The sequence below is a fragment of the Epinephelus moara genome, chromosome 12, assembly GCF_006386435.1.
Source record: "Epinephelus moara isolate mb chromosome 12, YSFRI_EMoa_1.0, whole genome shotgun sequence".
In the NCBI taxonomy this organism is placed as follows: Eukaryota; Metazoa; Chordata; class Actinopteri; order Perciformes; family Serranidae; genus Epinephelus; species Epinephelus moara.
The window spans coordinates 10,248,975-10,275,534 of NC_065517.1; the positions used below are offsets into that span (position 1 = coordinate 10,248,975).

A 26,560-nucleotide genomic window follows, 5' to 3' on the forward strand; every position below is an offset into this window, starting at 1 on the left:
CAGCTCAGGAGCTGCATTACAAAACAGATCTGTGGTCCACAGTGATGCTGTTACATTGTGCCGCTTCAATCACGCACAGATGTGTGTTCGTGTGTCTTACGTCTATCTTGGAGGACTTGTTGAAGGCGCCGTTGGGGTGGACGTGGTCATAAAGAATGATGACTCCGACCATGACCCTCATGCAAAACAAAAGTGTGTCCTCGCTGCTGAAACGACTCGAATATTCCCTAAATACACAGACACAGAGGGAGGACCAGGGTTAGAAAGGGAACAGATCATAAAATGAGAAAATTTAAGTCTGCACAAAGAAAATGCCTGAACAGAGAGTTTTTTTCCTTTTAAAAACCAATGCTAACACTTTCGGTATATCATTTGTTAATGTGCAGTTGGATGAATACATGTGCACATACTGTACATGCCACAAGAGTGTGTGAATGACTGTGACCCATAAAGGTTTCCACACTTAAATGGGCATCATATTCAAGAGCCTTTTATTGAATCTCACGCTGTTGTCTTGAAATTAAAGGACTCTCATCGTCATGTGTTGGGTCAAAGTGTGTCTCATTTACAGTCCTACTGAACGCTGACAATCTTTTGAGCAAGAAATCACTTACTAGCACATATTAACGACCTGTGAGAACCCTCATGACTGTGTGTGCGTGTGTGTGAGTAGAAAACATCATGACTCACGGTGTCTCCAGCATGACTTTACAGACGCTGGCCATGGTGCTGAGACAGTCTGTTGTGTTTTCCAGTGGGAGAGTCTTATTCTACACAAGGCACAAACAAAATACAAACAACAGTTAGTTTATTGATTCCTATGATTATTGAAATTGTTTAAAAAATTACATAAATTGTTACAACATGATGATGTGCTTTCTGACACACAAAAAAAAGAAATAAAAAAAGAACACAGTGTACATCATGTGTTTTTTAAATTTGTATTTTTGGACTTGTTCCTTCAAATATTCAGAGTGCAAGACAGCTATAAGGGCCCCGCCGTGCTGTTAGAGCCACAACATGATGACAATAGTTGCCACAAGTACTAGTTTCTCTTAAACGATAAAGTACGAGTTAGAAAACAATTACTCTGTGGCTAGTTTGTCGTCTTCACAGTTGTAATGACCGTTTACCGTTCATGTTAATATGGTATAATTTTTAATATGATGAGTAAAATTCCTATCATGATAGTGCCAATATACAGTATATGTAGTGGAAGAGTTAAGATCCAAAAAGGGGAGTGACTTCAGTAGTGTGGAATCAGTGGCGTTACTACACCTGAACGTCAAACTCATTCAGCAGCTCCTCTGGCAGCAGCTCTTTCCTCTTACCGTGCGCATTGAAAAATCAGTTTCGTCAAGTCATTTTGTCATCAGCCTTTAGTAATGTAAACCTATGCGACACTCAAGGCTTGACAAAAACCACATATACATGAATGTGCGGTAGTCATCATAGAATAGCCTGTTATAATAAATAGGTCAGTGTAGTTGCGGGTGGGTCTGATAGTCAGCGGTGAGTGTCACAGGTTACAGCATGATGATTAGAGGAGAAAGGGCAGAGCATAGAGGTCCAGATGGGAAATCCCAGGGTACATTTTTGTAATTGGGAGCTGTTTAAATGTGTAATTTGTGGTAGGTTTTTTTTGTCGTAACATTAATATTGTGTGCAGAATCTGAATCTCACTCTGAGTTACTGCTGTTGTTCACAAACTAAAGAAATGAGAGATCATTTTTGTTTAGTTTTTGCTGAATATTGGCAGGTGAACTGTTAGGAACTGTTATCCTGTTAGGATTGTCACTGGGTGAGAGGCGGGGTACACCCTGGACAGGTCTCCAGACTATCACAGGGCTGACACATAGAGATAGACAACCATTCACACTCACATTCACATTCACACCTACGGACAATTTAGAGTCATCAGTTAACCTGGAGTACCTGGAGAAAACCCACGCTGACACAGGGAGAACATGCAAACTCCACACAGAAGAGCGGCTGGTAAATTTGAACCCAGAGCCCTCTTGCTGTGAGGCGACAGTGCTAACCACTTCACCACAGTGTGGCAAAAATAACCTGAAATATCTTGATATTTTAGGGCCATATCACCCACCCACAGTAACCACAGTGGCTGTTTTCATTCAATTGTTAGCAAATAGAAATTAAAAAAAACAAACGTTTGAAATGCTGAAAAAAAGAAAAGAAATGCAAATTATGTGTGTTTCTATTAACTGTCTTGAAGCATATAAACCAGGCTCAGCAAAGCACATTTTTGTAAGAAGTTATCACATTTATCACAAGAACTCTTTTCTGACAAAGGGAAACACACCTCAAATGAGGAAAAACCTTTTTCGGCTGATTCCACACAGCTTTTCTACACTTCAAATTGGGTGGGAAAATATATGTTTATGGAAACACAGCTAGTGATGCAGAGCCAGCAGTCTCACCTCTGTCACAAAGTTTGTGGTTGCGTTGCTGAGTGTTTTCAGCATGGGTGTGGCTTCAGCGTAGAACAGAGACATCCTGTTGGCCATCTCGTTGTTGACTTCACTCTCGATATCCAACTGTGGGTGCATGAACAAACCACACAGATAAACAAGAGGTGTCAGAGTAGGAGGATTCTCCCCACTACTTGCTACAGTACAGCTTGGCCTATTTCTGGTCTTTGATGTGACATAAAACACATTTAAAAACACGAGCATCTTTGTTTCCTCTTTTGGGCTAAGACAGCACTACAGATACTAAGTATAGACACATTAAAGATTGCTGTACGATATAACCATATGGACTTAAAAACAGCAAGAATAAAAATGGCTCTCAGACACGTGCCGATCTAAACTGATATAACATCATCAGGACAACTCACATTCATGTTGTTTATCCTGTTTCGACTGATGGTTCTTCTGTAGTAGCTGAAGTCATTCTGGATGGCAGGAATTCTCATCTGCAGGAAAACAAGTAAACAGAAATACATTTAGCCACTGCTTAATAAAAACTAAACAACATGTTGTTTCATACAAGTGTCCCTCTCTGTGTGTCACAGAGTACAGTAATGAGGGCAGTGACTGAAACTATGTGTGTGTGTGTTACTGAGCGAAACAGCTCAGGGTTTCCATCAGACCTTGAGCTCATCAAAGCGCAGAGTGAAGTGGAGGATCTCAGCAAACTGTTTGGCCAGCGCCTGCTCTCTCTCCAGGTGCTGAGTGGGCGTGAAGGGCGGACATGTCAGGGACTCCAGCAAACTCTGCAGAGCCTCCTCTGCAGACACACAGACAAAATGTCAGCCACTGTGTACGTGTCAAGTCTCTGCTACACCTGAAAACCTCTTTAAGTTCCTGTTCAGAATTTATTAGGGCATGCACCATTTTGACAGAGGAGGAGCAAGAACCTGTCAAGTCACTTCACAATTAATTTTATAGTCAAGTAATTTTGTTGTCTGACATGAGTTTCATTATCTTAGACTTTCATATCACTCCTATTACAATACAAATTTTTATATTAAGCCCTCTATAGTTGGTTTGACAATTTAAAAAAGTTTTGTTCTCGCAAACTTAAGTGTATCCCCCTAACTTCAGGTACATGTATGAAAGTTCTTATAACTTGAATAAGTCATTTTCATAAGAATTATGTCACAAACTATTATAAATACTGAAAGTTACGAGAACATATTTCAACCCTGTTGAAATAAAAAAAAAAGTAATTTAAAGACCACCTGACTGATGGAATTCAGTACTCTAAAAATAAGATAAGGACTACAACTTCACCTTAACTTGAGTGGCTCAATAAGCTTTAAAAGCCTTTACTATAACATGACCTGCATGTACCTAGTCTGAGCGAGAAACTGTAGAACTTCTTGAGTTTGATGACCAGCGGGCAGACTGAGTTCCAGGCTCGCTCCTGCAGCATGAAGTCGTTAGGGTTTTGAATTGCCTGGAAAAGAACAAAAACAAACAAACAATAAAAAAAATGGCAGAACACATTAGAAAACATCCATGATTACAACCATAATGATCATAAACACCATGAACCAGGTGCAACACAAATGTTGAATACTGTGCAGCTTTAACTAGTTAGCTGTGTGTGATGATGATGATGGTGAAACCTGATGTCAGTTCAGTTGCTCTCTCCTCCCCTGCACTGCAAACTGTTCAGCTTTTACACGTAGAGACATTTAGTATGAATTTTATGGTTCTTAATTAATTGGTGTTGTGTGCGTGTGTGTGTGTTCCTTACATCTCTGATCTCCTGGCCGGCTCCTTTGTACGCCTGCAGGCCAGACAGGATGTTCTCGGAGTCCTGGAGGACTGAGTTCACCTGGTTCCACACCTCGCGCTCTCCCTCTGTCGGCTGTGCATCTAACACACAAAGCACGCACGCAAAATGCATACACACATGCGAGCACATGCACATACATACAAAAACACACACATACAGCAGAGGACAGTAGTTAGCTAAGCTGCTAGTCAATGTCAATACAAATACATTTCAAAACTGATAATTCATGCCTTTTCACATCAAGAATCAATGAAAGTGAAATGTAATTTTTTTAGATTTAAAATTCATCCTTAAATTTTCTAGCCTAAATTTGATGTGAAAGGGCTTCAACTGAATGAAAGAACAATGTTTTTAATCGGGATGGGACACTCACTGGGGGAACATGTGTGCTGACTGTTTTTGTCACTAAAGAGTAACTCATCAAACATTGTCCATTGTGATGATGAGCACAAAAACATTCAGCAGAGTGAAGTGTGTTTGGGTCAAAGCTAAAGGCATTATTTCACTCCAGTAAACAGTTTCAGCTTTTAGCACATACAGCATATCCACATGACTCCATCAACAGTCAGTCAGTCAGTCAACAAAATGAGCAGCCTTGGGCATTCAGAGTGATGCATTTAATTTGAAATACACACTCCAAAGTGATAAGACTTAAGTTGTCTATAAAAGAAGGGAAGCACTCTACAGTAGACCGAATGGCTCCACACCAGCTTCATTATCAAGTATTCATAAAAAAATCTGAATTTGAAGTGCGTTTCAAGGAGGCTGACTAAAAGAATGGAGGTAAACAGTATGTGCTGAAAACTGGGAGTGCTGTACTACAGTGAAATGTTTCCAGTGTCTTTACAGGACAGTCTAATCCACAGCATGCTAAAGCAAGCTCTGGGACAGACACGAGCTACAGTAGAACCTGGTTAATGTGCAAAAAATGAACAGGTCTGGATCACAATACTATGATATTCTTGCCATTTTACTGCTTCCAATTAATGGTGTATATAAGCAGAATTCTACTGCACTCTGCCATGCTTGCAACCTACAATAAAATTGAGTCTTTGCTTCATATTTCCTGCATGGTAAAAAAACAAAAACATTTTAACATCATGGGAGTATTTAAGATCTACAATACTGTAAATAATCATATGTTTCTGCAGGGGACTACAGATTTGGCTATTATGACCACAGAGAGAAATGCAGCTCTAAATTTAGAGCATCGGTGACATTAAAACTCTGTCTGGGGTCTGCTTTGCATTTCAAAACCCTTCCACTCCCATCATTTCCTCTTTGCTGAATAAACAAAGCCTGAGGTTGGCTACATTGTGAGAGTGGCTGAAATGCCACTATGGAGGCGTATTGTGTTTCTTCTTCTGTAGGAGGTTTTAGAAAAAGGCCAGAGCAGATTTATAAACCAATTTGTGCATTTCATGTGAGCATTAGGAAGCAGAGCAGTGATGTAGCTGATTTAATAGTCACATACTGACCCTAACACTGATAATATAATGACATAACTACAGATAACAGGACTATGCAGGAAGAGAAACAAGGCTACATGGGGACAAAACACTGTTTAACACTCTGGATAATAACATTATGTTAGTAATTACATTATGCCACATACACAGGTATCAAATGTGTCTTATTTTAAGTTCACATACAGGGAGATGCATGCGGAAAAGTTAGTAAAAGCAGACGGCAAAAGGTCAAGGGTCAGCTCCATTCTTCTTCAACTTGTCATGGATTTCAAAAGCATCCTAAAATCAATCACGAATTCTAATAAACGCAAACGAAGGCTGACAATTCAATAGCTGAATGGGCTGACCCCTGACCTGTGAGAGCAGCTAAAGAGAGGTTAAAGGAAAAATGAATTAGGGATGAGGAGGGAGGTGGGGGTTGGCCTAGCAGAGGGACAGGTACAAGCTGAGCTCACTTTCAAAGTCAAGGAAAAAGTTTGGCCCCTGTTCAAGCTCTGTGCAAGTGAGCACTTTTAACAGATTCCCCATTTGGTTTCTGCAAGAGAGAGAAACAGAAAGAGAAAGGAGGAAGAAACGTCCGTGTGATGTTAAAGAGTCATCAATACGTTATTTAAAGACAAACGGGAGAAATCGGAGCTGAAAGAGCAGGAGGTCATGACCGAGTGAAAGGATGGGAGAGAGCAAAGGAGAGAAAGAGAGGAGCATAAGCAGGCTCCTTCGCGGCTTCGTCATCAGGAGCACAGACCTGCTGACAGAAAGGAAACAGCTGAGCTGGTTACACCTCCCGCCCCCCTTCCCACATCTCTCTCTCCATCCATCTTTTCTCCCTTTGTTCCACTCCTCTGCCAGACTTACTTTCAAAGTCCAGGAAAAAGTGTGGATAGTTCTCTATATCCCTTGTTAGGACTTTTAGCAGGTTACCCATTCCAGCAAACCTGATGGTCAGAATACAGTAGTGAAAAACAGACATCAACACAGACATGAATGCATATATTTAACAATGTGTAGTTAACGGTGTACTTCAGACTGCATAACAGACATTCATAATAACTCATAGTTTAAAAAAAAATCATACCACATGTGTGACTCCTATCTAACAGAGGTTGTTCTGACTGATGCATTTTTAAACTGAAGAGTTAATATCTCAGCCCAGTTTAGTGTAGCTAATCTGTATGTTTATTAAGTGTGTGGGTTTCTGGCCCCACGTGCAGACGCTTGTAGCAAAGTGAACCACAAACCAACGCATTCAGCGTTAATCAAATTTGTCACATGTATTAGAAGTTTTTAGCCTCGAAGTAGCCCATGATTGGCTACCCACATCATTATAAGGCAACACAGAGCGAGACAAAATAACGACAAGGTTCTCACACGGTTCTTGTTTCAGCCACAAAGCTGCGGTGCTAAGCATGTTTTTTGGGGGAATTTTAAATAGGCGTCACTGACAGTTGACGCTTTCACTTACAGTTTGTGTTGCCTTTTGGATGCAAATGTCCACATGTGAGCTGAGACTGATTTAGTGAGACAGAATTCAATTGTAACGTGGTCTGAAAACTGGAGCAGGTTAGGACTCATGTGCATTTACTTTGCGACAAATAGTCTAGTAACATTTCTAGATGCGAGTCAAAGTAGTACTGACAGAAAGATTCTCCGTTCAGTATTTTGACCTTTTATGAAAAACCAAAAAATAATTTTCTCAGGCGGAACTAACAATTACTTTATTATCAATTAATCTGCAAAATATATTCGCAATAAATGGACCACTTGTTTGGTCAATAAATGATAAGAAAGTTTTGAAAACTTGCCATCAAAAGTTCCCTGAGCCCAAGTTTAAGTCGTCAAATGTCTTGTTTTATTTGACCAACAGTTCAAAATACAAAGATTTTCAGTGCACATCATAGAAGACTGAGAAAAACAAGAAAATAATTACATCAGAGCATTATATTTTCATTATTTTTTAAGACTTGTGCTGATTTTCTTTTGCCGATTCACTAATTGCTTATCCATCTACTTGTTTGAGCTCTACAATTTTTTTCAATCAGTGGCATCATCTTTAAAAGTAATTTCCTTTCACAGAAATTAAACTGAGCAAAAATTGCGCGCACACTGCAAAAATGTTTGTCAAAAATTACTTTGCCCTCACACTGTGCACAGATGTGTTATGTGTGTGTTTCCTGGTCAGTAAAAAAGGCTGAGAATGCAAAAATCCCTCCCACCTTTGTTGGATTAAACTCCTGAGACTCTGAACCTATTTCTCTGCCCATCTGGATCCAGGCCTTTTTAAACATGGCCAAACACAAGGATGTAGTCCTAAGTGGCAGTTACGCTTTATAAAGACTTTATTGAACGCAAAAGGCAGTGGGTAGGTAGCAATTTCCAGGGAAAAGTCTACCTCCTCAGCCATGGAGGGTGGTCACACACTCTGTAATCACAGCAGGCCTTAAACTTACAGTAGCATAATATGAGGCCATGATTGCAGTAAAAGGAGAACGTCACAGCACATCATGGGGATGCTAATGGGAACGGTGTAACCTTGCTAGGTTTACATGATTTAATAACCAGATGTTATATTCATGTTGGGTGGGAAACAAAAGTTATCTGAATTTGAAATGAAAGAAAATGCAGATGTGCTCTAAAAACTGACCTATGGCTTTAAAAACATCTGTTGAGTAGGGTCAGTCTATCAAGGATATAGAGTTGCAAACTCATACTGTACAAAGAAACTCTAAGGTCACAGTCTTATCTTCTCACACACACAGATCCAACCTATCTTGGACTTCACAAGTCATAGTGTGAAGTGACAACAAAAGAGACACTGTGCTGCAGTGCGCACATGATAATCACACTGCACTTCTCTGCACAGCCTCCAGCGAGCTGTCGACTATTTCCATGTATTCCATCATGTTGCACTCATCACAAATTTGTACACACAAGTGGCAGTCTGAACACAGCTCCTACAGAGACGTTATTAATCTTAAAATGCGTCCGATAATGAATTTCATGCAGTCATGGTAAAATCTAGTGTTTAAATACAACATTCTACCAGAAGGGGGCAGCGCTGGTTCACATTTACGTTACACTAACAGGGATTAAAGTTGTACTGAAATGATGTCATGTTGGTACATGTGCTACAGCAGTCCAAAGCCTTAATTTTCTAGACCAACCATGACCTGCGGCTACAACAAGTTCCTCAGCAGACTCACTTGCCTTTATCCGCAGCCAAACTCTGGTTCTGCTGCCCTCAGGTACCAGTTACCCACTGAAACAGCCAGCTCTACCAGGGACAACTATCAAAGGACTTCTCAGCATATCTACAGGGAGTGTTTGTTCAGGCCTTGTGACATTAAAGGTCCAGTGGCAGCTAATACAAATTTTGGTTTCCTATGCATTTTCATTTAGTATAGAAAGTGTGTCAGGGAAAAAACACTTTTAAGCTGTTAAGAGATGCCTTGAGGAAAATCTCTCTTGTACTGCTACACTGTTGGATATCATTAATTTGTCATTTCCTACACAACACCAGAATCACTTTAGCAACCTCCAGAGAACACATTTATGCTTTGAGTCATAGGTGTGTGTGTGTGTGTGTTAGTGTGCACATTAACATAGCTGGCGTGCCAACCCAACTAATTTGTGAACACTGGGGAGTGTCTGTGATTGCCGTGATGTCACTAAAAAAGTAGCTGCATTGCAATCTGGTATGCTGAGGCTACTATTCATGAATAATGCAATGATTCAGGGCAACACTTTCACCAAAACAGATCTCTCTACAGAGCTAGAAAAGAGTAGACAATACAAAAATAAGGCTTGCAACTTTTCCACTGACAAAACGTAAGATGCAACAAGGCAATATACTGACACGTATCAACACCATGAACAATAGTAACAATAAATAACATTAAACCAGGAGAAGTGCAAAAAACCTTAAACAAAAGAACAAAAACTTTTGTTACTGTTTTACATAGAAAAATCTGACCGGAATTCAAACCAAGTAATGTCAGTGTGTGTACACATTCAAGCTCCGATAATACCCCTTGACACTTAACTTCACTAGCAGTTAAGTGTATGCTTTATATCCCCCTGAGGTAAACCAGCTCCAGGAGCTTTCTCTACTATTTCTTGTCTCTCATGAAGCCAAAGCAGAAATGAAACAAACAACAGCTCCAGATCAACGCGGGTAGTGACATCATTTTCTTATGAAGTTCATCCCTGTCAGCCTCTTTATGGTGATCGAGTAAAACATGCAAAACATATATATATATATATATATATATATATATATATATATATATAAAAAGATCCACACTCTGTTCTCCTCACAACAACACTGGCTAACTGGACTGAGTACACTGTTTTTGCATTGACCTTACACAGTGAATAGACCTTTGTCACTGCGGACATTTTTGCTTGTCATAGTAAGAAAAGTACAGCTGGAACAATGGCCGCATTCCAATATGATTATATATACAATATAAATATGTATACACAAGTACTCACTGTCATTGCATACTTGTGTATACAATATAAATATGTATACACAAGTATGCAATGACAGTGAGTTAGTATTGACAATAAAAGAACCTGGAGCTAGCTCACCTGAATAAAATGCAGTAGTTATTTGTTGATGTTATTAATTACATGTGTGCAGAAAAAAAGGTCTACATTAAGATACGCTTGGGTAGTGCGTCTACAACAGGATTTTTACAGTGTGACACACGAGGTCTTAACAAGGGTGTCGCAATATCCCAGCATAAACGAAAAACTGTGATATATAAATATTAATTATTGATATCATGTTAATACCACAAATATGATAATATTGTGTAAATAGTAGAGCACCACTTAAATACTTTTCGTTTGCTTCCGTTCTTGCTTTGTCTCCCTCCCCCAAAGCCTTCTGGGTGCCTTTTCACAACCCATTCAGTGTAACTGCTCATTTTGTATGACTTTGTACACTTATGGTTACAGATTCTCTCTCCACCTCCATACACTTGTGTTCTGAGTGTAATTCATTTGCTAAAAAAGAGACAAAACAAGACAAAACATGAATTTGACTGGTAGAAATTATTATCATTTTTACAATTTTCTACAGATATCGCAATAACACCGTTATTGTGATTTTTTTTGGCAGCATATCTGGTGTTGTGCCAGCCCTAGTCTTAACCTTCCAGAAAGGTTGATAAACGCATAAAATATTCCGCAGAAACACTCGCACTTTGTTAAAGGCTGAGCTGTGTCCATCTTTCACATCCTGCTCACAGATAGTAATAGCTTGTCATAAATCCATGCCTCATGTTGGATTTAATCTGAGGGTTTAAGCCACAATGATGGACTATCTGAAGGGCTCAACAAACACCTGTTGACCCACCTTCAAAACCCTCCTCTCCACCTGGGTTGAACACAGGTCAGGACATTGAATAGTTACTTTATTTACTGCTATTATCAACTTTCATATACTGACTTGACAAATAAGAGTGAGAGAATGAGAGAGAGCCCAGAGTGCAGGAGTGACGAAGCATGAAAGTGTGAAGAGAGTTGTTAAAATTAACCTCATTTGGTACTTGTGTAATGTGATTCTGAGTAATTCAAAGGTCTAGCAGTGATGTGTATGGGACCACAGTTGGCAGACTCAAGACTCTAAATGGCATCTACAGTGCAAGACATTATCCTGTACATGTTGTTAATGCAGAGGGTGAGTCACTCCATACCATAAACACTTTTACCCAAGGTGATTAGCAGTACAATTATTGTACAGGCATCCTCTGTGTTTGCCCACTTGAAATCAAACTTTTACATCTACTGAGCTTCACAGAACTATAAACTGCTCTCTGATACATGAGACTTTCCCGTCTCTACCCTTCAGTCTAATACCAGACAGGGAAGGAAAAACTACACAGGGAATTTTCTCGTCTGCTCGGTTCCTCTTTCACAACCACTTATCTATATGGCCTGGACCGAAAGTGTGGAAACTTTGATTTTCCTCTCTCGCATAGTATTTACCATCATCTGACGTGGGTTAAATTAAAGGGGAATAGCACAAATAGTAAGTATACCGTATAAAGGGGTATTTTGGTTGAGGAATGAAGAATGTGCTGAGGGTGCAAACTACAAACTATTTAAAAAGTACACATTTCCCTTTATAATGCCCCTTATGAGAAGGTCCCAATTTTTAAATAAAGAGAGAGGGAGAGAAAAAAAGAAGTTACAGAGAAAAACAGAATGAAAAGAAAGTTTATAATCCCTCTAGAGGTCCAAATGGTGTTGAAGCAAACATCAGATTTGTGTGACTGGGAAACTCCATATTACCCTGTCAGTCAACTTGTCGGTCTTGATCAATGAGCCGCCTTTCTGTTACTGTTGTGTAGTGCCAAATGTCGTTCTCAGTGACACAAACTGACACTGCTAACAGCACCACTGTCCTACTTTGACCTCAATGTAAACATTCCCCTTACTTAAAAATGTGCTTGTGACACCGGGCAGCACTCTCAAGGTTGTTTGTGCTTCATAATTAAAGCAAACGCTAAGCACCAAAATGAGCGCCACGTTTAAATTGCCTTCCCTGGTGTCTTAAACAACCTCCGTTGAGAGAGAAATCGTCACACAAGCCAAATGATTTATAGAGTGGTGACTGTAATTTAGCATTTTGTATTACTACAAGCTTCGATACTTGTCTGTTAAATGGAAAATGGAAAAAAGTCTGAGAAGTAGAAGTGTCAGATAGCACATTCACATATTTTATCAGTGTTCGTGCTGTTAACCTCAAACCAACAACAGGGACATTGATGCAAGGCCTTGATTAAAGGCCCCCTGTGAAGATCTTGACTGCTGGTGTCACTATGGAGCAGTGTTGTTTAATAAATGGGTCCTCATTGTAAAAAGGAAGCACAACAAGCATGCGGGTTGTGCATTTCCCTTGCAATTGATTTCACACTATCCTGCCCATTAACATCTGTATCTGTATTTTTGTTGGACCTCAACGACACACACGAGTTTGTTGAGTTACACTAAATGTAAATCTAAAGGGTACCTTTAGTAAACTTTTTTTTCTTTGCGAAAGACAAAGTAGAGTCAAAATGATCCTCGTCAACAGAAAAATACTTCTCTTCTATCTTAAAGCATTACTGTGAAGGATTTAGTGGCATCTAGCAGTGAGGTTGCAGATTGTAACCAACTGAAACTTCCATGTGCCAAGTGTGTAGGAGAACTGTGGCCAACACTACAACACAAATGGCTCTATCTAGAGCCAGTGTTTGGTTTGTCCGTTCTCGGCTACTGTAGAAACAGGGTGGACTCTGTGAAAGATCCCCTAAATCCTACATACTGGACCTTTAAATGCACATTTTAATTTTATGAAAATGCTTACCCTGAGAGCCAGATTCATGTCCTCCAAAAAAAAAAAAAAAATAATCTTATAAATTTGCCAAATTATATGTTTAATCTTTTACACATTTGGCCATGTTTAACTGATAAGCAGGTAGTAGAAAGCATTGAGTGGCATCAGTTTATATTTAATACTGATTATGAAAATTTCTTAAATGTTACTTTAATTCACTGTAATTTCACTTGCTAGATATTAAGACATTAAAATAATGTGGCGAGTGACCATTCAGATGTTTGCTCTATCCAAATATAATACAGGCAATCTAACAGTCTTTTCATTTGACATTTATTAGTGCAAACTAGTGCAAACTTAGTGCAAAGAGAAATACAGACTGAAGGTTCAGTATTTCTCTTTAACAGCGCTTAGGACAAACAGTTCAACAGCTTTCGAGGGAGAAAGTTTTGGGCTTAATACAACAAGTGCAGGCTAATCCCCTCTGTAATCATCTAAACCACAGCATTGTTACTGGGCTGATGTGCTTCAGTGGCAGCTTAGAGTGTGGTCTGACTCTAACATGACTACACTAGCACAAAAAACTGTGAGTGTGTGTGTGTGTCACGTACCTTCTCTGGTGGAGGACCTCGGGTTGCTGTCTATATCATCCGCTTTCTGTTTGTCTCTGAAACAAGAGAAAAGAAGGAATTTATGTTAAAATCAATATGGACTGAGCAGAAATCAATTATTTTGTCATGATGCTTGTGTGTATGTGTTTGTGTGGATCCATGTGCGTGTAACATCTGCGCATCGGACAGGTACAGTATCAACTTTCCACATTACCCAACTTCCCCTTTTCTCCTGACACACACAAGCATTCAGCAAACCAATGACGCTGAATTATTCAGCAGTGAAATCTACACCACTGTCTGTTACATCCAAAATAAAGCTGATTAAGGCTCCGTTTGCTGCATGTTCACTGGAGTATTAAATGTCCTGTGACAAGCTGCGGCTGCTAATGGTCACTGGGATGGACTGTACTATAACTCCCTCCAGGACAAGAGCAGAAAATAAATAGATGGACTGTCACATTCTGTCAAAAATGAGAGTAGTGCACATCCAATGTGACATTTATGACCCAGCTCAGGAAGGGTTATCTGAAGCTCATCATTCTCATCAATATCTTTTACACATATAGCTGAGTAAAAGCTACATTTATAAACAATTAAATAAGCAGTGATTCCAAAAATTCTAACAATTTTTGTTTTGCAAACAACTGATTCTCACCTAAAACACCAGGTAAGCCACTTTCTGAACCAAATGTTAAAGAATTTTTGGCATCAACTTGTTATCAACTGGCAAAGTCAACGCCGTGATGGCCCATAAAACCTGCTTGTCAAGATGTTATCAGCTGAACAATAGAGCAGATCATTAGCAGGGCAGTCTATCATTATGCACTGCACTCCAGTCTGGTAGTCTAGTCTAGAAATGCACTCTCTGTGCAGCACAGCAGTAAAACACTGGCCTACAACAGAGTTGATTTAAATTATGGAGAGGTCTGACTGGAAAGCAACAAGAAGCAGGAATAAGGCTGTGTTTTCTTACTGTGTTGTATAGTATGGGGTAGGTGGGAAAAAAAAGCACATGGGAATCATGATCCTTACCCTCTACAACTGCACATGGTTACCAAAGTTTGGTTTTAACATAATGGTATAAACAAGGTTACAGTGCAGCACCTGAACGAGTACAGTGCACACACCGTGGCCTGTTACAGTAACTCACTTTGTTTGACCATATATTGTCCCAGAAATAATAGCAACAAACATTAATGACCTTCACATCTTCATATTCATATGCCACTGATGTAATGATAATATAAGAGAATAATCATGCAAGTACACTCTTATGAAGAGCGATGAACTTTTAATTCTTAGGAATATTTAGACAGTAAGTGTGATTACATGGACATGAACAATCCATTTATGAAGTATATTCCAGTTATGATCATATTCTGGATATATTGTTTACATGAGCACAGAGAAACTAGGTAATTCATATTCCCTGTATACATCCCAGTTTCTTTCAGAGTACTCAAGCTGGAAATTTTGGGTTTCTCATAAACGGAATATGGTGTTTACAGCTCAAACACATAAAAGGGATATTCCAAAAACTCGATCGTAAATGGGTTATTCATGTCCATGTAAACGCACTCACTGGAATATGAAACAAAAAAACCTCACATAGCCTATAGCCTATATTTAAAAATGTAATTGACACGTGTCATACATGCAAAAAAGTATATATAAAAATCTAGTCCATCTATATAGGTAGCTCAAAATTACTCATTTTGAGACTTTATACAAACATTGACCAACAAAGACAGAAAAAAGTGATGCCTTTTCCGCGACTTTTAGACAAGCTTAATGGAGCTCCGGGTACACTGCAGTTCGCTATATAATTCGGCCAGTGTGCTGCTGGTGGATTTACAGAGTGGAAGATGAAGCTGTTGGAGGGTGACTACAAATGATGGACTTTGCAGCTCATTGCCAGGAGTTGGCAAGCGAACAACTATCAGGACTGTGACAACGTGTGCAAGTAGGCGGGGTTAGAGAGAAAAAACAGGGAGAATCGCTTATAAAAGGTCAGAAAAAACATACTGTTTAGTCTGACATAATGTTGGTGAAATTCTTGGGTAAACAAACAACCATGTGAACACAATGAACAATCATCAGGTCAGCAAAATGATAAAGATCGTGTCCACATATCATACGCTAAGCTGAAAACTTAGTCTAGTGCACACGCTACGTTTATCTTACAGTTCATCTTCAAAAAAGGAAGGTGCTCAAGCACATTTTGGTTTTAATAATTAGTTATGCAAGATATGGGTGTGACATAAGAAGCATTTTGTGGATATCTTGTAACCAATCACCCAGACTTCCCCCTAGCAATGCAGAGCATCGAGCAAACCACACACACTGCAAATTTTTACCAAGCTTCACTGCTTGAGACATAACATTAGTGACAGCATATTGGAGCACTACACTAACCCCCCCGCTATACTCCAGAACATACACCAACTTCTGTTTTAGCAAAATCATTTAGTGCTAATTCTACTAATACAAAAACACTAACTGTGTAATCTTCCATCTTCAGATGCACAAATACATAAGTACAAACTACCACGTGAGAGCCAAAAGACCGAGATGGCTCCATCTGTCACAGAAAATAGTCCTCATCTGTCTGTGTTGACCCCCTTCCTCCTCTAGAGAACCTGCACAGCAACAGTGCCAGGGGAAAGAGGTGGGACACCGTGGATGGATGGATGGACGGATGGATGGAGGCTCCACAGGGACACTAGACACTCTCCTTATAAGGGCATGGTAGTGTGTGGTGACTCCCCCTGGTCTGATACATGAGCGGACTTCACCTCAACATTAAGCCAGGTCTAAAGACACACACACACAGCTCACTTCACGTCCCTTCTGGACCTCTTAGACACATACATTTGCCAAAACACCATGTGGACGGCACAGACTGAGCGCTGATGAGAGCAGACACTTCATCATCACACCCACTTCACTCATTACATCCAACTTCTCTCTTTCTCTGCACGTCAACTTCTTTATCCACGTACTCTTTCCCTTCTTCCCTTTTCATGTTCTTTCTCCCTTTAATTTCTCTGCTTCCTCTTTCAGTGACACGTAAGTTGGACTTTCTTAGTCCTTCCCGTCTGCCAGGCCAGCAAGACAAACAGGTGTCACCAGGCAGTTAACCCATTTACACAATGAAACTGAATTTGATTAATTATCCAGGAAGTCCATTTCCAAAATCAGTCAGCAGGCTCTGTTCCAGATTAAAAGAAAATAGCCATTAGCCATTAGCCAGCCAGCCAGACGGTAATCCATCCAGCCCTTCATTTAGTCAGTTAGTTATCCCAGTGAGCCAGCCTTTCAGTGAAGTAGCCACACATTTAGCCAGGCAAGTAAGCAGCTGAGTCAGTCAGTTCAGTCGCCAGTCGGTCAGTAAATCTGTCAATCATCCCGGCAGGTGGTGGAGCCAGACAGAGAGGACGGAGATACGAGCAGACTCCTAAAAAATAAACATGTTTTTCAGGAAACATCAATCAAGAGCCAGAATGGAATTTTCCAGTGACCCCACAGGAATAACAGACATAATAATACAGGCCCATTATGTCTCAGTATGATTGCAGTAAGGTTCATTTTCCCCTAACAATCTATTGTTCAGAGTTAATTTACTATTTTTGGAACAAAATGTCGACAATAAAATCTCTCCATCTGTTCTGCCAACCAGACTTTAACAAAGTTATCTATGACCTAAAAACAGGTGTATCTCAGACAGTTTGTCACTTTTTCCTCTCAGTGGATGATATCATGTTGGAATCAAACTCTTGACCTGTTCTGACAAAAGAGGGGAACTTTCATCACCTCGTATATAAAGTCAGTTCTCACCTAATCTCAGCCTGGACTGTTCTTTGCCCTTGAGGAAAATGTGGACTGGTAAAAAAACATCAGTGTGTTTGTTAGATGGCTCCTTTACACATGTATCTGTTGTAACTGACAATGACTAACAGAGGAACTTTGCTGATTTTCAACCAGCTTTGTATCATAACAACAGGCCTCACCCACTAAAGCAGGATTTATAGTTGTGCGCAGACCCTCCGCACATCACCTACGCCATTGTGAGCATTTATACTTGTGCGGTGGGCGGTCTGTGTCACTCTGCAGTTACAGCTCCAAAACACTAGTCAGCGGCGGTGCTTTCTGTTAAGTGCTGTAAAGTTTAGTTGATTCAAAACACACCCAAAACACACATTACATATGGCTTGATAGAGACAATTTCACACACAATTACAAAATCGGCTCCATTACAACTCACAAGGTTCACTGACAAAACAACTGTCTTATACCAAACACGTTTTACATACAAATGTAACATGCTAACGGTATTAGCACAAGCCTATGGCATTTTACATTGTATAAATTAGCCTAGCGGCCGGCAATCTTTTCCTCTTCTCATATAAAACCAAGGACAGCAGCAACATTTCACAAAGGTAACGGTACATACTCTGGCTCCGTTACAACTCACAAGGTTCACTGACAAAACAACTGTCGAATACTAAACACGGTTTCCAAACTAATGTAACATGCATGAGGGAAATGATTTCAGCTTGCAAAAATAGACACGAGGTCTGCATTGCCGCGAGGTGTAGTTACATTTCTGGGGAGGTGCACGTCAAGTTACAAAAACTATAGAAAACTATTCAACGCAGAAGTATAAATTCCCTATAACAGTGCATATGCACAAATCTGTGCATAAACAGAGTGTATAAACCCTTTGGTAGAAATCTGGGATTTTCTTACCTGAATTTTCTCTACAAACAAATTTGGAACTGCCACAGACCATGTGTATACACAAATGATGACAGCCCAACTGTCTTAGGAAATGTAAACACATCTTTTATCTAAATGCATAGCGCATAAAAACCACATTTATTTTAAAGAAGGCTTTAATAGACAACAATATTTCAAACCATTCATTTACTAATGCATGCACTTATTTCATCCTTGGCCTTTCCACTTAATCAATTATTCATAATTAAAATATTTCACTATAAAAACTGAGTGTGCCTGTCCTGGCTTTAAATGGAATATATGAGAATGACATGTAACAGTTCTGGTTTCCATTGTTTTTACTGAATCTGCCTGTCCACTTATCATGGCTACTACCACCAATTGTTAGTGCCATGAAATTATGATAAGGCCTATTATTATTATTGTTGTTGTTGTTGTTGGTGAGTAACAGGGTATATAATAAAACTCTGATCTACCTCCAAGCAGATGTTAAGATGACATATCTAACTTTGGTGGCAGACACTGCAGCGTGTGCCTTCAGGAGAGAGCACATCAGAGATAGACATGTTTGAACATATTTAAAGAGCGTGACGAATGGTTCATCAGCTGTTTCCCACTGCCATTACATTCACAGACGCTCACTGACGGTCCTACACTGGTGTGTCAGGGCTTTAATACATGCATACAGACAACTTCACCACTGTCTCCATGATATATCTCTGGGTACATATTTTCTTTGTAAAGATAAATGGGGGTGTGGCAGTATGCTGACTGGGCACGGGCCTGCCAGTTTAGGATGATTCTGATTCACCAACATAGGCACAGTGGTAAGAACATAATCAGCCAATGCACACGTGTCATGAATCTGACAGTAATTTTACATTCACACTTATTCTATGTGCAGAATAAGAACATTTCTATGCACATATTAGTAAATGAGGTCCAATGTGGCTAGTATATGTAATTGAACTGTGGTAAACTCACCTAAAATGTTGTCAGAAACATTTCTGCTTACTGCTTAACTTAAATTCAAGATCTTTTGTTACAAGCCGGCGGGCATATTATTTCCTGTGTCAAAACAGATAAGCCTGTATCACGTCAACCACCAGCGTTTATTGGTCCGGTGCGGCACAGTGCATTCTGGTAGTTGTAGGTTTTCTATCTCTTGAACAAGTGAATCCCACAGCCCTTTTCCCTGGTTTCTCTGGTCATGTAGCACCAATTTTAAAAGTGTTTGTGTCTTTCTACTGTATAGACAGCCCAGTTTTAAAAAAGATCATCTTTCCAGCAGTGAAATACTTTGTGTCCTCTAAAATGGTTAAGATACTGAATGTGTGCAAAGGTTTCATTTGTATTACATTTCAGTCTGTTCATCTATTTTGCAGCCATACTCTTAGGGATCTAGCTTTGGTAGCTTTACCTAATCTTAAAGTACCGGCAACCTCACCTTGACCTCGCACTCAAAAATAAAATCTGATTTATTTCGAGCAGCAGCGACCAGTCCCATTGAGCAGCATGTCTTGTTTGTGGACACCATGATGGCAGCTTTAGAAAACAATTTCCCCAGACAGATTTTGCTTGTCTGGTTTGAGATTATCACCTTTTTAGTCACAAGACTGCTCCAAAAGACTCTTGGCAACCAGTGCCCAGTACAAACAAAGAGTAATGCAAGCAAAAGAAAAAGTAAAATTACGATTCTGTCTGATCCTTTGACTCTAAAGTTAGCTACATGTCTGGTGATGACCTGACTTAACCTGGTGCTTTGTCATTTGCAAGCACTTACACACCCACAAAGACATAAAACAGTCCTGCATGAAAATATATGCAGGCTATTTTATGCCAACCACACAGTCCGCTTCAAGGCTGTGTCTAAAAGCTATCTGTTTCCATGGTGACATCTGTTAAAACGGGAAGCTCATGAATATGACAGAGTGGAACCCTGAAGGGGACAAATGCATACACACGTTGTTCTTCAATGGTTTACTGTTTAGAAAAAGGGAAGGTGTGTGATGAAAGCTGCTGTCACTTCTGGTTGAACGCCTGGCAAGGAGGATGCCACACCCACTGGGTAGAGGAGAGGGAGAGTGACAGACGGCAGGCGTGTGATGAAGACGAGAAGAAAATGCCAGAAATAATCCTGGGGGAAATCACAAGAAAAGGTATATATGTATCCACGAGAAATGGAGTTGTGCATCCAAACACAATCCAAAAACCTAAAGAAAGAGAGCACCATTGTTGTTACAGTGCCTCTGTGTTGCTTCAGGGAATGAACTGTGACTAAAAAGTAGAATGCCTAAAAGTAGAGCAAAACTAAACAGTGCTCAAAAACACTTTCATGCATGAACAGTGTTTTCAAATGTGATCCACAAGTAAACAGAAAATATCTTCTACCCTTGCGAATGAAAGGCTTAATGGCTGCAGATCTTTCTGAGGTACAATTTGTGCCCAAAGCTTATATTTAGGATGATAAGGAAAAATGCCACAACGTTTGTTCTGATTGGTCTAAAGTTCTTAAATTTGGCACAGACATACGCTGGACACATACCGAACAGTACAACTTTGATATTTTTAGAATACATGCAGAAATCACACTCTTATCAATAGTCAAAGTTCAATATGCAACTTGTTACGAGTTCACAGATATCAAACACTTCATTGTGCACCTTGTAGTTTCTGAGTTACAGACATTTTCTTATCATACTATATTTAGTTTTTGGCCTGATGGGACAAATGTTTTTTCCAAACAGTAGTGAGGATGGGTACTGAAATCCAGTATTAGGTATGAATTGGTATTTCAGATGTTCATATAATGACTTTGCTGTTGTATACGTTGCTGCTTTAGAAACAAAATGTAGTTATAATTAAAATATTCAACTCTAATCCTATTCAAAACTATGAGCAGATATTTAGTGATTAAAAAGAACTGATAAAAGTAGCAATAATGAACCAAACAAATAAAGAATAGATAAAAGTAGCAGTATCATTAAAAGCCTAACAATACCCTTCCATTATTCCATGTACCCAAAGACTAGTATATTGTAAGAAAAATTAACTTCAGCCGAATGCTGTGTCCAAAAATGTCTGCAGATTTGTGCTAAGGCAAGCCCAGAGAACACTTCCACCAAAGGTAAGTGTGTGAGTGTGTGTAACATGGATAGACACACACTACTTGACAGTGCCCAGCGAATGCCCTACTCCAATGGTCTGTAGTCAAAGTTTACACAAGAACACCAAAGACTCCATATCCCACAGTTCACGGAGTTCAATCAACCATAATAGCGAACGTGCACAAGTCCTTCTTATCTGGCTTATATCAGCTGTGCTTTCACAGAGTGTTTACATGGCCAACATTAGCCTCAAACCACTGAGTACTCAATGAAACACTAAGAACATATTATTATCTAATACAAATTTGTCCAACACAGTTTGAAGTGGAAAAACAAAACTATAGTATGCAGCCAAAACATGACATATCTTATGCTCTCTTTGTTTTGAATGCTCTTCTAATGTGTATTCTGTAAGCTGCTGACACTACCTTGAAAATGTTACTCATATATGCTGACTGCCTGGCACATTTAATGTTGATTGTTATTCAAGCTGAAATGACTCACCTATGTAGATGCCTTTGTAGCTGTGATTTACAGTAGCCACTAGTGAATGAGTCATAAACACAACGCAACGTCATAGCCGGAAATGTCTCAAAGATTGTGGCGATGTACGCCCGGTACAGGAAATTGCATTGGCAAACAGTGATTACTACTAGCCCACAGTCACACTGAGTCCTGTGTATTTCTGCTTGCAGTGGTGAGAGAGTGACGAGCACAGAGGAGATACAAAGAGACCAAGTCAGTCAGACAGCATTTGTCAAGGTCGACAGCAGAAGTGCCTTTGTCCACACAACTCTACTCAGAAAACTACCTTTCAAGAAAAGACAAGAGTCACAGCCGTCACACCAGACTGGAAATACAATGCTTCCTCGAAAAATCAACCAAACAAAACAACAATGGCTCTTGACTTCTACAGAGAGAGGCATACTGCTGAACTGTAGAGTCTCATTTGCAGTCGATCAAAACCTTTTCCATGTCCTGAGGGGAAAAACAGGCCTTGACCCACTTTGGATCAAGACCCATTGTTTTCTTAATGCTACATTTAAGTTTCTGCAGTCAAAATGAGCCATAAATTAAATCTGACCTGGGCTACAAATATGACAAGCAACTGTTAGTGCAGAGGGTTAGAGAGAAAACACCCTTTTGGTCTTGTACAGTTTAATGTGTAAATCATGATTTGGGATGTTTGTACCGGCTAATTTTGCTTTTGATAGCCCGATATCATTAACTGGTAACTTTAATTTAAAAAAAATAAAAATGCTAAATGATGTGTAATATAATAGGTCTTTCCTTTTAGTGCAGCGCTCCACTGACTCAGTGAGCTTTAGCATATCAAAGTGCTGACCATTTAGAGGTGGGGAAATTTTATTGTTTTGTGATGTCAATGTCTTGTTTTTTTTATATTTTCTGATGGCTTTGCTGCTTCATTTTGAGCCGCAAAACCCCTTTAGCATGATGTGTAATTTAATAGGTATTAGCACCACTAGCCATGCTGACACTGATAGTGGTGCTAACAGAGCTAACAGTGTTAACATAGTTAACATTGCCAAAGGGGGTTTGTGACCCAAAACTGAGCCACCCTCTCATCAAGGTGACCTGGGGGGACACCAGAAGGTAGGCACCATGTTTCCACAGCAATGCTGTTGGGTCCAGAAGGCGTTATATTGCTAATCGGTAATGCTAGCTAGTTCCCTCCTGAGCTGGGTGGTGCGCAGTGCAATGAATTGAGGAGTAGCAAAATAAACCTATAGACTGACATGCCTAACTAGTCAAACATATTCTTGGCAGTTAACCGATTACTGGTTGACATCCATAATCATGATGGTAACAGACCAATAGCTATTAGGGGTGAAATTTTTGAGGTCATTACAGTCATCATACCTTTTGTTTTTCCTTTTATTTTAACCAAGCTCTCATCTCAATCAACAACCAGGCAACATTACTGGTTGCAAGGTTTTTACATCAACTACACACCATATGATACAGACCTGTTTAAGAGCATTTAAATCACTCAAGTCATTTGTAGATTAAGCTAAAATAAGAGACATGGATGTGCAGTTTTCGACAGGGGGTTTGTTGTTATTTTGTGAATATGTTCATTTGTTAGGTTTGTGTAAAATGACACTTTATGAGCACTCTGAGTCAAATCAGCTGTTACTGTTCTGTTACATACTCCATAAAACTGACGACAGGAAGCCTCTGCACAAACCATGGATAGCGTGACAGCTGTTGATGTTCACAGACATCCAGGATTGAACCTGTAAATCAATTATTTACATGGATGAGCATCAACTCCACCACTGGAAAATGCTTATTTCCAACACTGCTCCAGGTCACGCAAGGGGAGTTGGTGCGCAAACTTGTGAGTAAAGAGTGAGCACTGAGCAGTAGTCTCGGGTGAGAACACCTTCGGCTCTCAGTTTAAGACAAGTGTGGTGTGGTGAGAGCACGTGCCTTTGATGGCAAAAGCCTGTCCCCTTCTGCACTGGAAAAAGCAAAGGATGGGGTCAGGGAGTGACAGAGGAGGGGGTTGGGAAGAGAGAGACACATCTGGCTCAGGATGATCTGCCTTCTGCAGACACCCTCTAAGGGTTCAAACAAGGGTTAACCCTCAATGGAGGTTCAATGGGCTGGAAGACTGCAACCCTCCCATGAGTAAATGAATGAGTGTGTGCGTGTGTGTTTGTGACAATTCTGGAGCATCTTTCTTCCGTGCGCTGCATGGCAACAGCAGATGAATGGATGATGGATTCATAACCGCCCAGTGAGCTCTGGGTTTGGGGATTTTAGGCGGGGGTGACAGGGAAACGGAGACATCACTAACCATCAAGACTCATTCACTTGACAGTGATGTATGATAGCAAGCACTTAAATTCACTTTGTATTTATTTTAGAACATCAAATGTGTCATTTTGCAGCGCTCTAGCCTTCCATACTACCCTGGCACTGATGGACGTAACCCTTAAAAGGATCATCGACTAACACAAAACAGGAAAACGTTTGACACGACACCACACTACTGCAAGCAAACCCTTTCATTCATCAACTGATACTCTGTTGAACAGGAAATGTGTCAGCTTACCCATCCTCAGTACACACAAAAAAAAAAATGCAAAGAAAAACCCAAGCAGGCTGAGCAGGTGCTGCAAAGTGTGGGAATTGTGGTAAGTTCCTTTTTCTCTCATGCAGGTAGAGCTGCACAACTTCATATGTACAACTGCTATCACATTAGGACTTCATTGTTACTATGCTTGTGAATAGTGTAGTTCCTCTTTACTAAATATTTCTACAATTTCTACTCCAGTTGAGTCAAGATGCTGGACTAAAATGACGTTAGACTATGGTTTTTGTCACCTAAAATCAAAATAATCCTGATCAATAATTCCAACATATACACCATTATTATGCATTGATTGTACAATCATAACGTAGAGTAAGAGACATTCAGTAGTTGTCTCTGTGTACTTGGTGTGGGAACAAACAAAAACAACTACTACATGTAACAGGAAATACAAACCTAGGAAACTCCAAGCCGGCTGAACCTGACCTGCAGTTTAAGGAATCTGGTTCCAGTTTACTTCCTCTAAATCAGGTGACTATTAATGAGTCTGCAGCCTACAACACTGTCAGACAAGCCTTGTGAAGTTCAAATGCAATAAGACGAACCAATTTCCTCTCCTGTGTCTTGGTGCACATATTTCAGTCATGCTGATAAAACATTGAACCTGGAACATGATAAAACAGGGAAAAAAAGGCAGTCCTCATTCCCAGGCTGAGTCAGAGCCCACTGTGTTGCTCATGTTGAGGAACAAAGAACTGCCAATGAAAAATAAATGCATTTTATAAAGGCGCGTAGTGCTGGTCAAACACAGTAAATCCCAGGCGGAGGAAAATGACCACCAGCCAAATGCTTCTACATTCTGGCTGTGCCTGGGAGTTTATCTACAAGCCATTTTGGCAAGTAAATAGATGTGAAGATCTTGCAACGACAATGAAGCTCAGTAGTAAAAATGACTGTCACAGAATGAAGCAGATACAGTATCCAGTTTACAAAATATTTTACGTTACCACCTACTTTTTTAAGACTGCAATTAAGTGAACTTCTTGCCACCATTTTGGAACAACAAAATCCTAATCTTGGGATAAAGGAGAAAGCTTCACTGAGGCTACGGCTGCATGATTATGGCCAAAATGATAATCACAATTATTCTGATTGATATTAACATCTCAATTATTGATGATGATGATGTGCTGTCTCCTAAATCCAAAATACTTCCAGCAATAGATTATGACTGTTGATGAATGGGAGCTTTCCCTTTGTCTGCAGTGGCAACGCTGAGGAAAGTTTTTCAAAGGCTGCTGCAGCAGGGTGCGTGTGCAGCGGCATGACAACTCCCCGTAAGTGAAGGCTGACTGTTAGTTTAGGAAGTGACTTCATATGCACCTGAGTTTTCTATGGGCGGAGCATGCAATTTAAACATCATTATCGCAGTCAATCATGTTAATTAACCGTGGGAAGCCAAAATCGTGACCATGATTAATATGCGATTCATTATGCAGCCCTATTGAAGCCTCTTTAAAGGCAACTCCTTATTAGGGGTGTAGTGGTACACATACTTGTTATTAACTATTTGGCAAGCACTATTCTGTGTGTGTGTGTGTCAGTTATTGACTATTAGCCACTGTAACCAGGCTGACTGAGAGTCAAAGCTCTATTGAGCCTTGTATTCCTTTAGCCCTTAGCAGTAATGATTTTATGAGCTTTTTAATGACAAAATTCTAACTATTAGAGGCAAAATTCATGACCTCCTGTCCTCAGATAGTAGGCCTACCTATCGAACCTCAAACACAGCTGTAAGACCTAATATACATTTAGATTGCTTCTCCCCAATTTCTCTTCAAGAATTGACCGCAGTGATTTCTTCATCTAAATCATCAACGTGTCTCTTAGACCCCATCCCAACTAGGCTACTTAAGGAGGTCTTACCTTTAGTTAACACTCATATATTAGATATGATCAATATATCCTTATTA

The 26,560-nt window shown here is 39.9% G+C and overlaps 1 protein-coding gene across 3 annotated transcripts in view; it reads right to left on the reverse strand.

Moving 5' to 3' along the window:
* The window catches only part of fam49a (family with sequence similarity 49 member A), a 42,462-nt gene that overhangs the window by 1,767 nt on the left and 14,135 nt on the right, over window positions 1–26,560 (reverse strand). The window contains exons 2-11 of one of the 3 annotated variants that reach the window (XM_050058034.1): window positions 13,677–13,732; window positions 6,594–6,673; window positions 6,194–6,273; window positions 4,228–4,349; window positions 3,819–3,924; window positions 3,116–3,252; window positions 2,861–2,938; window positions 2,442–2,558; window positions 691–770; window positions 101–227 (exon numbers count right to left, since the gene is read on the reverse strand). In XM_050058034.1, the coding sequence (XP_049913991.1) occupies window positions 101–227; window positions 691–770; window positions 2,442–2,558; window positions 2,861–2,938; window positions 3,116–3,252; window positions 3,819–3,924; window positions 4,228–4,349; window positions 6,194–6,266 (840 nt within the window). In that variant the 5' untranslated portion in view covers window positions 6,267–6,273; window positions 6,594–6,673; window positions 13,677–13,732. The remainder of the gene's footprint in view (window positions 1–100; window positions 228–690; window positions 771–2,441; window positions 2,559–2,860; window positions 2,939–3,115; window positions 3,253–3,818; window positions 3,925–4,227; window positions 4,350–6,193; window positions 6,274–6,593; window positions 6,674–13,676; window positions 13,733–26,560) is intronic. The other 2 variants (XM_050058032.1, XM_050058035.1) reach the window with 2 other exon arrangements.